The 18,560-nt window shown below is 38.5% G+C and overlaps 1 protein-coding gene across 1 annotated transcript; it reads right to left on the bottom strand.

The window, feature by feature from the left end:
• Positions 1 to 366: 366 nt before the first annotated feature.
• On the bottom strand, positions 367 to 18,268 carry ASPA (aspartoacylase; the record flags this gene model as incomplete). Its single annotated transcript, XM_079725359.1, has 6 exons — positions 367 to 564; positions 4,762 to 4,871; positions 12,009 to 12,116; positions 12,277 to 12,370; positions 14,165 to 14,360; positions 18,033 to 18,268. 6 exons carry the CDS (start codon positions 18,266 to 18,268, stop codon positions 367 to 369), a joined length of 942 nt encoding a protein of 313 aa, XP_079581485.1.
• Between the last annotated feature and the right edge of the window lie 292 nt (positions 18,269 to 18,560).

Genomic DNA, 18,560 nt, shown 5'->3' on the forward strand with positions numbered 1-18,560 from the left:
AACATACAACATTTAATTATATGCTCAAGTTATTTTTTTTGTATATAGTATCTATTTCAATGTTAAAATTTAAATTCAAAGGCTGTTTACTAAGAATGTTAAACTATCAAAGTATAAGGTATAAAAAGCTATACAGAAATAAGAAATGTGCTTCTTTGAATAAGTTACATACATAAAGTACGATATCTATAAAAGGTATTCATTAATGTATTCACTCATTCAAGAAATTTACCTGAATGTCCATTGTGTGCAAGGCACTGGGCTAGGTGCTGTGGAAATGAATAAGGCACAGTCCTGCTCTTCAGGAGCTTATGAACTAGTAGAATTTTTCAGTGTACTCTATAACAAGTGAGCTAGAAGTGATTTCTAATGTAAAGAGGAGCGAATACTTTTCGCATTGAGTGTTAGTTTAGCTGTCTTTGCGAAAGCTTCTTTCTTTTCATAATATGCAGCCTCGTTTACAAACACTGGGTACACGGTATGGTCTCCGCCCAATGGAATAGTCTTTCCATCAAGAGTTAAAAACACAGGATCCCCAGGGTGCAATGGTTTCCAGTCTTGATCCTCTCAGGAAACAATTAGAATACATAAATTACATTAGATTTTTCACCTACTTTACAAATTGTATAATGGAAAAGAATATGAAAAAGAACACATATATGTATAACTGAATCACTTTGCTGTACACCAGAAAGTAACACAACATTGTAAATCAACTAGACTTGAATAAAAAATAAATTAAAAAAAATTTTATGTCAGGCTCTAGACAACTAAAATGACAGCATTGTCTTCTTTTAAAAGAGATAGTGTAGAGGCATATGAGTTATCTGACTAAACTGAGATTGAGCAGTTAATTTTGGCAGCGGTTTTAAGAGTTCCCCTTTTTATTTTTATAACTGACACGTGATTATAGTTTGCTTCAATATCAAGTTTGCCTTGAATATTGCCACAGAGATTTATAATATCAAAAGGCAAAACTAAATGCGCGTCTCCTCAGGTGCATATTCTAACTCTTGCTACCTGAAGTTAAATTCTGCTCAGCAAAATTTAGGAAATATCCATTAAGAGCCTTCTGTGTATAAGATATTCTACTGTTGGGGATAAAAAATGAGTGACGTTGTGCCTGCATGCTAGGAGGGTCTATACTGGTGGGAACTGGTGGGAGAAGGTGGGGTGTGGGCCGGGAAAACTCTAAGACGACGTGGATATTTCCCATACATGTCCCCACGTTAGGATAACAACTGAATCGTTTGAGAGGTCCCCACAAGGGTTTGGACCTGTGAGCCCTCAAACACCAGTGCTGGCACACCATAGGAACCCTAGAGCAGTTCTCCTCAAACTTTGCTGTGTTTGCAAATCACATAGGGATCTGGTTGAAGTGCAGATTCTGATTCTATAGGTCTGGGTTGGGGGTTTGAGATTCTGTGTTTCTAACAGTTCCCAGCAGCAGAGCAGCATCACCTGAGAGTTTGTTAGAAAAGCAGAATTTGATTCCCCACCGCAGGCCTACTAATCAAAATCTTCATGTTAACAAATCCGCAGCGGTTCACAGGTGCAACATTTAAGTTTGAGAAGTGTTGCACCACAGCAATTTTCTGAACCCTGGCTGCATGTTACAATTACCTGGGATGTTTGAAAAATATAAATGAATAAAGGCTGGCCCCATCTCAGATACATCAAATGGGAATCTCAAGAGTGGGGCTCAGGCATCACTATTTTCTAAATTTACATACAGTAAAATCCAACCATTTTGGGGTATGATTCTATGAGTTTTGACAAATGTATAGCACAGAGTCATATAAGCATGTAATCAAGAAGCATAATTTCACCACACACCTCCTCCAATTCCCTCATGCTACTCATTTATAATTTGCTGTTTGTATTTTTTTAAAGCCCCAGGTGATTCTACAGGACAGAGTGGCTGAGAACTACTGCTCCAGACCAGTGGTTTTCAGTCAGAGATGTGCCCCAGAACGACTGACAGGGTTTCTTCAACACCTCCCCACTGTCTGCTAGCCCCACCTGCAGAGATTCCGATGGTCAGTGCTACCCAAACCTGAGCCACATGAAAATCACCTGGTGAACCTAATTGGCTTCTTGTCTCCACCCTGATAAATTAAATCAGAATCCCTGGGCCAGAGAATGAGGATTTTTAAAAGTTCCTAAGGTGATTCACATGTGGCTGGAGTTTGAGAAGCACTGTATTAGTGCTTTTGTGATAGGCTCCAAGCATTTGGGGGTTGGAGTAGGGAACCTGGAGAATTCTAGTGAGCACGCCTGATTAAGAACCATCACTTTTAGAATAAAATCTGGACTCATAACCAGGTGCCTGCCTGAGTCTCTGGCTCCAGGGTCTCTGTTCACTCCCTACTCTCCATTGACACTGGTCTTCTTGCTGTTCCTCAAACACTCCAAGTTTGCTCCAGCCTCAGAGCCTTTGCACTTGGTTTCCACATGGCTGACTTCTCATCTTCCAGGTTCCACCTTCAATGCCCTCATCTCAGAGATGGCTCTTTCTGACCACTGCATCTAGTAGGAACCCTTTGTTAACTGCTCCTATATTATTCTGTTTATTTCTTTTATAGCACTTATTACAATTTGAAATCATGTGGTTGATGTATTATTTATTCATGGTCTGTTCTCCCCTTATTAGTATGGAAGCTCTATGAGAGACCCTATCTTGAATCTCAGGGCCCAGAACAAGCTGAGAAGTCCTTCAAATATATTTACTGAAATAATCAATCAGTCAATCCCTCCTGTAGAATACTGAGCCGTTCCTTATTGTCTACCAAATCAAAATTATCCTTCCTGACTTTCAAGACCTACAACTAGCCCTGTTTATTACTGATCCCATTAATCTTACCTCTCTGCCTCCCCAGGATGATTTTTGTATTTTTCATGGATGTCCTTGAGGAATGTAAAACTTACATTTGTAACTATTGATACTATGTATAAAATAGATAACTAATGAGAACCTACTGTATAGCACAGGGAACTCTACTCAGTGCTCTGTGGTGACATAAATGGGAAGGAGATCCAAAAAAGAGGGAATATGTGTATACGTATAGCTGATTCACTTTGCTATACAGTAGAAACTAACACAACATTGTAAAGCAACTATACTCCAATAAAAAAATTTTTTTTAATCCTGTGTTGTAGCCGGTTGTGACATCATCACTTTGGCCTCTGTTTCTTGTATGTGCAATTTTTGTTACCTGTAGTGCTTTCCTCTTTTCTCTCCCCCAATCTTTATCTTTCTGTCCTTTAAAACACTGCCTAAGGCTCCTTCTTCAAGTTTCCACCCAGATCCCACTAAGGCACAAAGCTGGATTTGCTCCACGAGTCTGTATTTTTGGGCAGCCTACTTTATTAAGATGTAAGTCTGAATAACTATCATTAGGGTCATTAAACAGGAGTCTGGACTGGATCAGTGGTTTTCCACCCTAATTACCCATGCCAATAAGATCAGATTATCCCAGAGTGGGGGCCCGGCATTGTTTTTTTTTTTTTTTTTTTTTTTTTTTTGCAGTACGCGGGCCTCTCACTGCTGTGGCCTCTCCCGTTGCGGAGCACAGGCTCCGGACGCGCAGGCTCAGCGGCCATAGCTCACGGGCCCAGCCGCTCTGCGGCATGTGGGATCTTCCCGGACCGGGGCACGAACCTGTGTCCCCTCCATCGGCAGGCGGACTCTCAACCACTGCGCCACCAGGGAAGCTCCATTGTTATTTTTTAAAAGGCTCTCTAGGCAATGTGCATCCAGGGTTGAATGCACCAGACTAGACAATCCATTGGATCACTTCCACATTTCTGAGGTCTGAGATTGTGCATGGAGATGGATGTTTTAGCTTTTTGGAATCTTTGCTCCTCTCTGCTTTTATCTCTGCCTTTTCCAGTTTTAAACCTCCTATACATTCCTAAGAGCCTTTTCCTCCCCTTCACTATGCCATTATTGACCAAACCACACAAGGAGCAGATATTGAGGTTTTGAGGAGTCAGGAAAAGGTGGCAGAAAACATTCCAAAGAAAGAGGTTCTGATTGTTTTGCTCTAACTTATACAGTAGTGATCACAGGGAGGTGGTAGCAATGTGGTCAACTGCAAAGAACGTTCGTTCTGGATCTGTCATCAATAACTATAGGACTGGGCTTCCCTTGTGGCACAGTGGTTGAGAGTCCGCCTGCCGATGCAGGGGACATGGGTTTGTGCCCCGGTCCGGGAAGATCCCACATGCCGCGGAGCGGCTGGGCCCGTGAGCCATGGCCGCTGGGCCTGCACATCTGGAGCCTGTGCTCCGCACCGGGAGAGGCCACAGCAGTGAGAGGCCCGCGTACGGCAAAATATATATATATATAGGACTATGGGAAGGATCTAATTTTAGAGCCTCTGTTTTCTTATATTAAAATAGATTTAATAATTCTTACCCATTGCACCTGAACAGGAATTTCACATTCTCTGACCCCCATCCCCACCTCATTATTCTGTTATAGCATCTGGTTATCTTCAAGATCACAGCTTAGACTTCAGTATATCTAGACTATAAATTCCACAAGAATATAAACCATGTTCACTGATGTACCCCCAGAGCCAGCAAAGGATTTACTCAGTAAATATTCACTGAGTGATGGTCTGAATACCTTAGACTGCAGTGTTTTTGAGAACATCAAATGAACTAATGCATGTAAAATGCTTTATGGACTGTAAAGTTCTACTCAAAGGTAGGGCATCGTTATTTTCAACATTTAAAAGAAATAACGAATGTTACCTGCAGTTTAGGGTGGATAATAGCAGCAATTTCTCCACTTTCATTCCTGGGATAATCAACTTTCTCCATTATTTTATAGACTTCAATAGCACAGGGAGGAAATTCTTTTCCTATGGCAAAAACAGTATGTATAAATAGCAACTAACAAAATCTCCTGAAAAAAGGGAAGTTGACACTTTAAAGAAGGAAGAAGAACAACAACCAAAAACTGAAGACAGACAGTTACAGGGAAAGCACACTATTTTCTTGCTTTTAAACCATTTTATTGTGAAGTACAACACTCAGAAAGTACATAAAACATAAATATATAGTTTAATGAACTGTAAAGTGATTAGCCATGTAACCACCACCCAGGACAAGACCATTGTCTGCATACCAGCATCCCCTGCATGTCTCTTTCCCATCATAATCCCATCGCCTTCCCAGTGGTTAGAGCTGTAACCACTAATTTTGGTAATGACTCACTTGCTTTACTTTATAGCTCCACCACCCATGCATGAATCCCACACAATATAGGTTTGCCTACTTCTGAATATTTTACAAATATAATCAATCAATATATGCATCTTGCGTCTGTCTTTTTTTTTTTTTTTTTTTGCGGTATGCGGGCCTCTCACTGTTGTGGCCCCTCCCCTCCCGTTGCGGAGCACAGGCTCCGGACGCGCAGGCTCCGGACGCGCAGGCTCAGCGGCTATGGCTCACGGGCCCAGCCGCTCCGTGGCATGTGGGATCTTCCCGGACCGGGGCACGAACCCACGTCCCCTGCATCGGCAGGCGGACTCCCAACCACTGTGCCACCAGGGAAGCCCTGTCGTCTTTTTTTTTTTTTTTTTTTTTTTTTTGCGGTTCGCGGGTCTCTCACTGTTGGGGCCCCTCCCGTTGCGGAGCACAGGCTCCGGACGCGCAGGCTCCGGACGCGCAGGCTCAGCGTCCATGGCTCACGGGCCCAGCCGCTCCGCGGCATGTGGGATCTTCCCAGACCGGGGCACGAACCGGTGTTCCCTGCGTCGGCAGGCGGACTCTCAACCACTGCGCCACCAGGGAAGCCGTGTCTGTCTTCTTAAGATCAACTTCTGGGGAAGATTCATCCATATTGTGGTGTGTAGCTATTGTTCATTTTATTTGCAGTATAGTAGTCCACTGTGAGAAAATGCCATAATTTATTTATTCTTTCTATGGTTTATAGACATCTTGCACGTTTCCAACTTGGGGCTATTAAGAAAAATGCCACAGGTTTGTACAGCTTCAGGCAGAGAGCTGTTCTGCCACCACTAACACTGAGACACTGTACAGGATTTTCTTTCTGGTGCTTGAATGTCCTAACCTAAACCTGAAAAAGCCACCCTAGAGGCACATGTCATTGGCCATAACAGCTCTTGCTCTAGTGTTATCTTATTTCATCATTGCCAGCATTACCAAAATGCTGAGTGTTGGCTCTATGACTAATGATCTCAGGTCCCAGAGGCCTTTAACTTCCTTGGCCTATGGAGTAAGTGGACAATGTATTATAAAGGACTTGTACCCTTTCTATTAACAATAAGAAGTTTAGGTTTCATAATCCTGAACCAATCCAATATACCAAATAATCCAACACTCGATTTCTTATTTTCTTTGATTTCTTTGTTTCTTCTATTTATTGGATTTGTCTGTGTCCTACTGAGTTTTTCATGGTTACACTGTTCTTGAAAAATGAAACTTCCAGGCTGTCTAATAGGTTAGAGTGGCTTTTAAAAAAATTCAATTTATTTAAACTAAAAAACCCCTCATACAGTTCATCCATTTCTCCCATCCCTACCTGTTTCTGCTTTAAGGCAACCCCCAATTTGTTTTCTGTATCTACGAGCTTGGTTTTAAATTTTTATTTATTCATTTTTAGATTTGACATATAAGAGAGATCATATGGTAATTGTCTTTCTCTGCTTGACTTATTCATTCAGCATAATGTCCTTGAGGTCCATCCATGCTGTCCCAAATAGTGAGACTTCATTCTTTTTTATGGCTAAATAATATTCTATTGTATATGGATACCACAATTTCTTCATCCATTCTTCCACTGATGGACACAGGTTGTTTCCATACCTTGGCTATTGTAAATGATGCTGCAATGAACACAGAGGTGCCTATAGCTTTTCGAATTAGTGTCTTCATTTTCTTTGGATAAATACCCCAAAGTGGAATTGCTAGATCATATGGTAGTCCTATTTTTAATTTTTTTCAGAACCTCTATGCTGTTTTCCATAGTGGCTGCACCAACTTAGATTCCCACCAACAGTGCACAAGTGTTCCCTTTTCTCTACATCTTCAACAAAACTTGTTATTTCTTATTTTTTTGATAACAGCCATTCTAAAAGGTGTGAGGGGATACCTCATTATAGTTTTGATTTTAATTTCCCTGAAGATTAATGATGTAAAGCATTTTTTCATGTATCTGTCAGCCATCTGTATGTCTTCTTTGGAAAAATGTCTATTCAGATCTTCTGCCCATTTTTAAATCACACTTTTTTTTTTTTTTTTTTTGCTGTTGAGTTGTATGAGTTCTTCACATATTTTGGATAGTACTCCCTTATCAGATATATGATTTGCAAGTATCTTCTCCCATTCAGTAGATTGTATTTTCATTTTGTTGATGGGTTCCTTTGCTGTGCAGAAGCTTTTTAATTTGACATAGTCCCACTTGTTTATTTTTGCCTTTGTTACTTCTGCTTTTGGTGTCAGATTCAAAAAATCACCAAGACCTATTTCAAGGAGCTCACTGCCTATGTTTTCTTCTATAAGTTTTATAGTTTCAATTCTTATGTTCAAGTCTTTAATCCATTTTAAGTTGATTTTTGTGTATGGTGGTTAAGATAGTGGTTGAGTTTCATTCTTTTGCATGTGGCTGTCCAATTTTCCCAACACCATTTATTGAAGAGACTGTCCTTTCCCCATTGTATATTCTTTGTTCCTTTCTTGTAAATTAAATGACCATATATACATGGGTTTATTTCTGGGCCCTCTATTCCGTCTCATTGATCTGTGTGTCTGCTTTTATGCCAATATTATATGGTTTAATTACTACAGCTTTGTAATATGGTGTGAAGTTAGGGAATGTGATGCCTCCAGCTTTGTTCCTCTTTCTAAAGATTGCTTTGGCTATTCGGGGTCTTATATGGTTCCATAAAATTTTAGTTAAGGATGTTCACAAACAACACTAAACCAAAAGATGTTCTCAAATTATTCCTACCGACACACTGTCCACAAGTACATCGAGGTAGGACAGAGGTAGAAAACAGAACTTAAAAAGCCAGTGTGGGAGAGGAGGCTAGGACTGGGAGTCATGATAACCTAGGCTCTAGTCTCCTAGCTGTGTAAACTTGAACAAGACACTGAACTTCTCGAAGCTCACTTTCTTTACCTCTCAAATGACGTTTTCACATTAGTTTACCTTGGAGAACTCTTCCAGCTCTGACATTCTGTGATTGCATAACTTCAGGAGGACGTTCAACTGGTTAGATGACTTCCCCACTGTGCTCCTTCCCTTAACTAAGTATGTTAAACATTTGGGTAGCTCCTGAGCAGTGAGATATTGGGATGCAGGCAGTCTGCCAATAGTGGAGTCCAACTTACAAAGACGCAGCATTAAACAACCCAATGCCCAGAAACTTGGAAAAGGAGTAGTTTACATTTATACCAGGCAAACTCTTAATAAACAAGGTGAACTTTCATCCAACGTAGAGCCCATAGTGTGCTATGGTTGCAATCCGAAGAAAAATCTTCCTTTCCCCTTGGCGTGGAAAGTGCTGCCAGGGTTGGAATGCAGATACCCCATGATTACTTCTGTATCAGTTAGCTTTTGCTGCATAACACACTATGCCAGAGCTTAGTGGCATAAAACAACCACCTTCTAATTTAGCTCATGACTCTGTGAGTTGGTTGGCCCGTTCCTCTGGTCTAGGCTGAATTGGCTGATTTCTAATTGGCTTGCTTATGCATTTGTGGTGAGATAGCAGGTCAGCAGGAGGCTGGATGATCTAAGACAGCTTTACTCTCATATCTGGCATTTGACAGGCTGTCAGCTGGAGCTGCAGGACTGTTGGCTGAGGTGTCTCAGTTCTCAGCCTCACAAGTCTCTCATTATCCAGCAGGCTAGGGTGGACTGATTCACATAATGACAGTGCAAGGTTCCCAAGGTCAGCAAGAGAGCAAGCCCTGATGTTCAAGTTCTTTTCAAACCTCTTCTGTGGCACAAAACATGTCACATGGCCAAGCCAGATTCAGGTGGTAGGAAAACAGACTCCATCTCTTGATAGGACATGGAAGCAGGGAAGGGAAGAATTTGTGGCCATTTTTAGAATTTACCACACCTTCCAAGATGAAGATGGAAACATCAGTTGTCATACCTTTAAACCAGAACGTCCATTGGGAGGAAAGGAGAAAGTGGTAGAACACAAAGGAGCATGTTTTTGCTACTTACAATCTCAGAGCTAGAAGGAGTCTCAAATGCCTAAGTTTCATCGATGCTTGAATATTCTCCGTATCTTTCTGACCAAGTGGTCATCTTGCTCCTGCTTTTAAACAGCCTCACAAAGTGTGGTCTGTTCCATTGTTGGTCAGCTTCGTTAATTAGAAATTTCTTTCTTTTTTTCTTTTTTCGTTTTAATATTTATTTATTTGGCTGCGCCAGGTCTTAGTTGCAGCACACGGGATTTTTTTTTTAGTTGAGGCATGCAGGACCTAGTTCCCTGACCAGGGATCGAACCTGGGCCCCCTGCATTGGGAGCGCGGAGTCTTAACCGCAGGACCTCCAGGTTAAGTCCCAGAAATTTCTGTCTTTAGGTAACACTATCCCACCGATTCTATTCTGGCCTCTGAGTCACAGAAAACATGTCTAATTCCTTTCCAATATAACACTTCTGAAACTCTGAAATAAAATTGGCCTTAAGACTTCTTTTTGCCAGTCTAAGTATCTTTGATTCTATCAGTCTCCACTCATATTGTCACATACAGGAGGATACATGTGAAGGTACTTTGTAAACTGAAGTTCTATGTGCATCTTTGGGATCATTCCTATTATGGTTTTCAAACTCTTCAACATGCTCAACTAACTCCTTGGCTAACCTTTACTTTATAGATGTTTCTCCTGAAATATGGACTTGGAATTTATTCAGAGGTCTCCAAATGTTGTTTAGCCAAGCAGAAAAGAGACTATCACCTCCTCCATTCTGGGATTTTTTAACATGAAAGTAAAATTTTGTTCCTGATGTATTTAATCTTAAACATTTGGTTTAGATTATTGTTAAATATTGTCAGAACTTTTTGGATCCACCTTTTGAACCCAGATATTTTCCTGATAGCTTCCTGTCACTTACCACTTATATAAGCATGTCACTTATGTCCTTATCCAAGTCACTAATAATAATTTTGAGTAGCACAGAGCCAAAAATGGAGCTCTTCTATACATTTCTAGAGACTTTTCTTCAGACGGTTATGATCCTTTTGCCAGCATTGTTTGGATAATGGTGCTCTTTCCATGTTAGTTAAAAATCCATCAAACTGGAGAGTCTAAATTAATAATGGTTTTAAAATTTTGAATTGCAGAATCCTTTGGTTAAATGAAATGTTACAAGGATAAAACAGATAGAACTGCTCTGATTGAAGCAGAGGTGGGCTGGCTGTCCCGGAGCTACTAGGACAGCTACTAAATCCCTACCTGGTAGCAGGAATCTATGGATTGTGATTTGAAAACCATGTTTTTTTTTTTTCAGTCAGGTTTGTGGCCTTCTATCTGGGTGCATTGTTTCTTTTCTTTTCTTTTTTTTTTTTTTAACATCATAGTCTCACACTCACTATTTGAACGGTTTCTTGTGAATAAGTGATGACCTTCCCAACACCAGGTCCACTAGACGGTATAGAACCTGTCCTCAGACAAAGGTGGTAGAATGCTGATTTTCAGTCTTTGTGGCTTTGGAGTCAAAGGATTCCCAAGCACAGAAGAAATTCCTGTGATCACAGTAGGGTGCACAAACATGTTAAGGGATTATACTCCCCACAGTCACTGAACTATTCACCAGCTCTGTCACTGTAATGGCCCATTCCTCAACAATAATTTCAGTTCTGCCTGTATGAATAATTATTTACATAAGATGCCTCTTTGATTTTACTTTTATTATAATTCTTAAAAATTTTAAAGTTATTTTTAAAATAATTAATAGATTTCATTATTTTTTCTGCTGCAGTTTTAGGTTTACCAAATAAATGAGCAGATAGTACACAGAGATCCATATATCCATCTCACCACCAGCCCCATCTAACTGTTTTGTAATTGCACAAATAATACATGAATACATCATTCTTCCTGAACACAATTAAAACAAAATTAACCTGGTTTTCCCCTCCTCTCCCCAGTAATTGCTGTTATCAGTTTGATATGTTTTCTTCTAGAACTGTTCCTATGTACTAACATATATATTTATGTGTATTCTAGCAAGTGTTTATTATTATTATTTTGAAGCAAATTGGTATATTGTATGTTTTGGTCTGCAACTTGCTTTCTTTCAATTAACAATGTAGTTTGAAGATCTTTCCATGCTATTTTATTTAACTAACTAACTGGTGGATATTCAGGTCATTTCCATTGTTTTGCTTTACATACAATGCTGCAGTAACCACCCTGGTATGTGGCATGTAGGTGTGCATGTGTTTGTGTTTCTTTGAGATGTGGAACTGCTGGGTCATAGGATTTGTGCATATTAGAAACTGATTACTGTAAAATTATCCTCTAAGTGTCTTTACCAATTTATACCAGCAGGGAAGGAGAGTGTCTCCTTTTCCTACACCCTTTCCGACACTTAATATTATCAGATTTTAATATTTTCCCAATCTAATGGGAGAAAATGGTTTTGCATTTTAATTTGCACTTTTTGATTACTAGTGATATTGGACACCTTTTCATCTGTTTATTGGACATTTGTATTTCTTTGCTTTTAAAAATGGAGATTAATAGGAAAATGAGGATTTCATTTGGGGAGCTTTATTTGGTAGCTGCTTCTCTTGAATGTGTCTACACTGGTCATTGATGAATGGCTGAAGTGATTGAATTTTTAAAAAAGCAACTAGTGTCACAAACATGGCAAATTTAACCTAGGTTCCATTGCTATTTCAATGTTTAGTGGTTAAGTCATTATGTGTACTCCATCTCATCTTCCTTTTCTGATTTATTTACACACACAAGCTAACAATTAAAGAAACAATTTCTGCCTACTACTTACCTTCATTGAAATTATGTATAAAATCAAGAGCATGTTTAATCATTTTTCTCATTTGATCCAGAATATCAGCTCTCAGAACCCCTTGAGGTTGGGGACCAACTTCTATACCTAGGTACAGAAGCGGAGATAGTCACACTTATATAAGTATTAGAATATAAGATCGAGCATTCTCATATATCAAGATCTAGAATCTCATCATTAAAAATGATTAAAGAGTTTCATCTCAGACATATTTTGTTTAGTTGTGACAGTGGGAAATATGACTTACCAACAGGATACTTGGCTATAGAACGAGTGGTTGCATATCTGAGGGAAGGATGCTCAATAAGGTAAACATAGCAGGGTAATGGAGCCAAAGAAGTCTGAAAGGAATTTAAAACATTTTTCTTATTATGTAAAGACCATATGCCTTGTTCTCTTTGCTATTAGAGAGTCAATAATGTCTTCAATATGTCTCACTTCATCAACTAAGATTAGTAAGACAGCTTTAGGAAACACACTCTAAAATCCGATGGTATTATTAAAGCTTTGAAAGCACATAAATGAATTACATATAAAATTGGATAATACATAGCTTTCTGGATAAAATGTACATTAAACAATTCCCCAGAACCATAAACAAAGAATATGAACAAATTCTTTTTCTGAATGGTTTTGGTTATTGTTGTTGTCACCACTGGTTACACTTACTATTTAGCTTAGTACTGGTCTCTTAAAGAATTCTTTTTCTACCCCTAGGGGCCAGGTCCCTACAGATGTTGGGTAACTCCCCCTACCTCCACTTATCTGAATGAGAATTCAAGACGGCCCTCTCAGGTTTTTTTTTTTTTTTACATCTTTATTGGAGTATAATTGCTTTACAATGGTGTGTTAGTTTCTGCTTTTTAACAAAGTGAATCAGTTATACATATACATATGTTCCCATATCTCTTCCCTCTTGAGTTTCCCTCCCTCCCACCCTCCCTATCCCACCCCTCTAGGTGGTCACAAGGCACAGAGCTGATCTCCCTGTGCTATGCGGCTGCTTCCCACTAGCTATATATTTTACATTTGGTAGTGTATATATGTCCATGCCACTCTCTCGCTTTGTCACAGCTTACCCTTCCCGCTCCCCATATCCTCAAATCCATTCTCTAGTAGGTCTGTGTCTTTATGCTGCTTCTGTGCCTGGCAAGCAAAGTATTCAGCTCTCCCTTCAATCAGCAACAAAGAATAGCTGCATTATGATCTCTTACCAGAACTACTATTTAGTCAACGCCAAAAAATTCAAGGAAACAAAACTAATAGTTAATCTTTACTATCTGCCAGGCATTCAGCTAAGTGCATTAAATATTTTATCTCATTTAAGGCTTATAACAGCCATATGGGGTAAGTATTGTTATTATGTCAATTTTATAAAATGAAGAAAGCAAGGTTTTGGGAGTTGAATATCTTGTTCAAAGTTAGTGAGAGAAAGCCAGGATTTGAACCCAGGCACTGGCTATATGGGTCACACTCTTTCCATTAAATCATACTAGCTCATACCAGCTCTCCGGAAGGAAGGCTATCCTTTATATAAAAATAATCATACAGTTTATTATTTGTGTTTTTGTTTGCTTGTTATTCTCTAGAAGTTTTTCTCTAGGTATAGCAATGGATTGCTGATTTTTTCCTCTTGTAGATTTTTGAGCCTTAAAGTGATTAGCTATGTGAAGTACTGAAAGATCAGATGTATGTTAGGGTATCTGAATCAAATGGAGACAAGGGCAGGACTAAAGAGAGCCAATCTTTTTACCATTGGTCTTTAGTCAACATTAAATGACTATTTTTTGAGCTTCCTAAAATGGTAATTGAGCCACTTCAACCATACCATTTAAAATTTTGATATTAATTTTACCACATAGCCTATGATTTGGTGGCTGTCTTGATAAAAGATTTAAAATTTTATAGACACAATGGTCCATATGTTTTATTATTTTATTCATTGCATTTATTGTTTTACTCATTTCTTCTCCTTTTCTCCCGCCTGTCACTACTACCTCTATTCTGGTGCTCCTCCCAACCCCCCATTTCCCTTGGACCCTCCCTCCTGACCCTTTTCTGCTTGTTTCACATCTATAAGTGACTTAAAATTATGGGTCCTATGCTAACTTATAAATTAATAACATTGACATTACCTTAATATAATGAAACATCTGAATTAAAAAGTCATTCCTGGAATCTTCAAGAATAAGAGTGCACCCCATATTAGAAGTAGTGTTGTGAAGGTCAAAAATAATGTCATAGGAATCTTCACTATCTTTTGGACCAAATAAATGATTTATTTCTTGAGCCCTTCTCACTTCATATGGCAAATCCTCTGACATTTTTTTGCTGTTATTAGCAGAGAGAAAAAGATTAACAACATCTGTGGCTAAGGTAACATAAATATACAATAAGAACACAGTATATAAGAAACTAGTTGCCAAACCTTTAATATGAAAAATCTGTGAAGGAATTGGAAATTTATTTGAAAACTTTATAATCAAAAATTTACATTTTTCCTTTCATTTGATTCCATGTAATGTTGCATTGACATGCTTGCAAATAATAGTTCATTTATGTGGCTGGTCACAAGAAGGACATTTCAGTTTATCATTTGACTTCAACCCTGAACAAAATTCTTCCATTAATTTAATCAACAGTCTCTTAGTAGTTAAGTGCACTAGGCTATAATGGAACTAGACCATCAAATGCACCTATTTTTCTTTTTTTTTTTTTTTTGCACTACAGCTAGTTCTAGTGCACAAAAATAGTCAAACTTAGGTGCTCACATCATCTAATTAGGGATTCTTAAGTGATGTCCAGGAACCACTAGTGGTTCAGGGTCAAGCTTTACAGAGAAGAGTCTGTAGACCCTGCAAAAATACAAAAATTTGCAGGTATATGCATACATGCATTTTCTGGGATGACGGTTGATAGTTTTTATTGAATTCTCAAATGAGTCTCTACCTGCCCCACCCCCAGTGGTTAGTATACATTTTTTTCTTAATGTACATGATAATTTAAATTTATTTTTCCTCATTAAAGCATTCAACCACATTTCTCTCTAATTCCATTTATTTCCATTCTCTGACTGTTTTTGTTAGTATCTTCAAAGGACCTACAATTTGCGCCTGGGTAATTCTTGCCTGGAAGTCAGTCAAGAAATTGGAGCAGCCATTTTTCAACTATGGGACAAAAACTGCACATCAAGGCCAGTGCAGTGGGAAGATAGGAGGAGTCTGTGGCACTGATGATATCACTGAGCCACTGTACCAGCCTGGACTGCCTACCTCTTGACTTATTACTTGTGAAAAACAAACCCTTATTTGTTTAAGCCACTGTTTTCAGATTTCTATTATATGCAACCAGACATAGTTCCTAAAGGACACATATGCACTTTGAAAGTTAATTCATGCAACAACTTCATGAATTCTCCCCCTCCCCCAACTGATTTGCTTCTCATTCTCCCCCATGTGAGTAAATCACACCACAGCCACCCAGTTGCTCATGGTCAAGGCTTGAAGTCTTGAAAGATAATGGACACTTTGAGTTCTTGTGCCTGGAATCCAGATCCCACGGGAAGAGTCCCAAAGGATAAAGCTGAAAGAATAGGCAGGAACAATATCCTAAAGGGAATGACATCTATATACTAAATTACTTAAATCTATTCTGGATAGGAGATTTTTGAAGAGTTTTTAGCAGGGGAAAGACATGACAAGATTTGCATGTTAGAATGATCCCTATGGCTAGTGCCATACAGACAATACATGGTAGGGAGGGTTGGAGTAAGGCTGGATGCAGGAAGATTCTTTAGGACGCTACTCTAACTACCTATAGAACAAGTAAACTAAGGCAGTAAAAATGGTGAGGAAGACTGGATTTGCAAAATACCTACAACTATTCAATATTTGAATAATTGTTTTTTTTATTAGTTTCTGCTTTATAACAAAGTGAATCAATTATACATATACATCTGTTCCCATATCCCTTCCCTCTTGCTTCTCCCTCCCTCCCACCCTCCCTATCCCACCCTTCCAGGCGGTCACAAAGCACCAAGCTGATCTCCCTGTGCTATGCGGCTGCTTCCCACTAGCTATCTACCTTACGTTTGGTACTGTATATATGTCCATGCCTCTCTCTCTCTTTGTCACAGCTTACCCTTCCCCCTCCCCATATCCTCAAGTCCATTCTCAAGTAGGTCTGTGTCTTTATTCCTGTTTTACCCCTAGGTTCTTCATGACATTTTTTTTTTCTTAAATTCCATATATACGTGTTAGCATACGGTATTTGTCTTTCTCTTTCTGACTTACTTCATTCTGTATGACAGACTCTAGGTCTATCCACCTCATTACAAATAGCTCAATTTCGTTTCTTTTTATGGCTGAGTAATATTCCATTGTATATATGTGCCACATCTTCTTTATCCATTCATCCGATGATGGACACTTAGGTTGGGAGACTTTGTAACCCACTAGACGTAGGGGATGAAGAATGGGGAAGGTTCTAAGATGATTTCCATAGGTGATTTGGTGGGTAATCGTGACATCACTGAGATGACAAAGGAAAAGCAGCAAAATTTGGGAGAGGGAAGATGAGAGAAGGTAATTATCTATTTCATAAGTTTCCATAACCACCCTGAGAGAGAACTGTCTAGCCTCTGATAAGTGTTAAATGCAAGAAGTAGAAAGTGAATTTAATTAAAGAGACTACTCTCATTGAAATGCATGTTATTGAGTGGTCATAATAAGAAAACTCACTCTAGTTCATCTCAGAGTTATTTGGGAAGTTAACATGCCAACTATAAGTTATTCTTCAAGAAATCCTTACTTGTAATATGAGTTAGTTAATAGCTGTTTTAGGTGAATAGATAAACCTTAATTGTGTTGACATAACCTCAGTCATGAAGATAAAGCATTTTTGAAATTAAAATTTATGTTAGTGAGAACATGGCCTGATATGCAAGCTATGGCTAATGTATAATTGCCTCAGAAGAATTTATTCCATAAAGTGAGGCAAATTTCTATAAATGTAGTAAACATCTTTTGATCTGTGATGAGATTAACTCTTTAAACTCAAATTAGGATTTAATAGAAAATGAGTACATAAAGTGGTGCTCCATTAGTTGCTCCTGTGCATGACTTATATCTTAGCTTGTAATCTGCCAACCCATTGAAAGTAGAAACCACTTTATACATAGCTTTGTACTCCCACAGTACCTAGCACAGTGCCCCATGAAGAGCAGGTATTTAATAATATTTTTATGTAAATTAAAGAAAGAAGTGGTAAAAAGCTTAGAAGCCTATATATCTACAGTAGTAGCTATAATGATGTAAAAAAAGGCAAAAATAATAAGGACATACCTAGAGTGTTATGATTGCATACACTGTATGCAGTGTATCATCAGCAGTAATTTAAATTCAGAAAATTCAGGTCTTAGTAATCCATTACTGAAGGTAGTACGTCTACTCCTCAGATCACAGAGCGGTCTAATGTTTTCTGATGATGGACATTTATTCACTCTTTCATTAAACAAATATTAACTGAAACATTGCACTTTTCTTAACTAGAACTTTCTGCACTACCATAAACATAGTTGCAAAACATATAGTAGTAGATCACCTAGAAAGCTAACAAATATGTACCCAAGCATAGTGGCCAAGCATTCATTTAATGCAAAAGACTATTAAATCTGTTTCTTTAAAGATATGACTTAAAAATGAAAACCTTTGTTATTTGTTGTCTCAGTCTGTATAGAATACATTTAAAAACCAAATCAGTTAAGAACAGTCTGATGGTTATAAAAGTTTATAAAAGAGCACATGAACGCCCAGTTTAGAGAACTGAGTAATTCATAATGGCGTATAACAAAAGTGAAAGTGATCTTATTCACAATAGCGACTATATGTACAAACATGAATATCAAACATATATACATGTGCTCCCACACACACTACTTTTCAGACACATCCACATACACACACGTGTGCATGCGTACACACACAACACAACATATACTCTTACCCAAGATTTTCAGGTCCAAAAACTCGATTCAGGTCACAGTCAATATATCTGGTGCACTCCTTCACTGCTCTTGGGTTGGTAATAAATGGTTTTACTTCCAGCCCTGTTCTCTGAATCTCAGTGCCGTTCTCCAGCCAGTGCTTAACTAAGAATACTCCTGTTAGTTCATTCCCATGAGTTCCTCCAAAGATAGCAACCTTTTTAATAGGATCTTCAACAGCATGACAGGAAATCATTTTATCAAGTAGTTTTATCTGATTTCTGCAATTCAGAAGAGAGGAGATCAAAGAAAACTTAATTTTGTAAGCAAAGTTTAGAAATTTAAATCTAAATGAGACTTTAACCAAAGTGCAAAGTTAACCACGCGAGAACTTGAGTGGAGTGTACTTTAATTTTCTGTTACAAGTTCTGAGCCCTGTTTATTATAAGAACACTCCCTTATTTAGCCCTGCCCTTTACCATATTTGGATTAAAATATGCAGAGATCAACTAGAGATACAGCTGTTTAACTTCTAACTCCCTCAAATG

The sequence above is a fragment of the Hyperoodon ampullatus genome (assembly GCF_949752795.1).
Source record: "Hyperoodon ampullatus genome assembly, chromosome: 19".
Lineage (NCBI taxonomy): Eukaryota > Metazoa > Chordata > Mammalia > Artiodactyla > Ziphiidae > Hyperoodon > Hyperoodon ampullatus.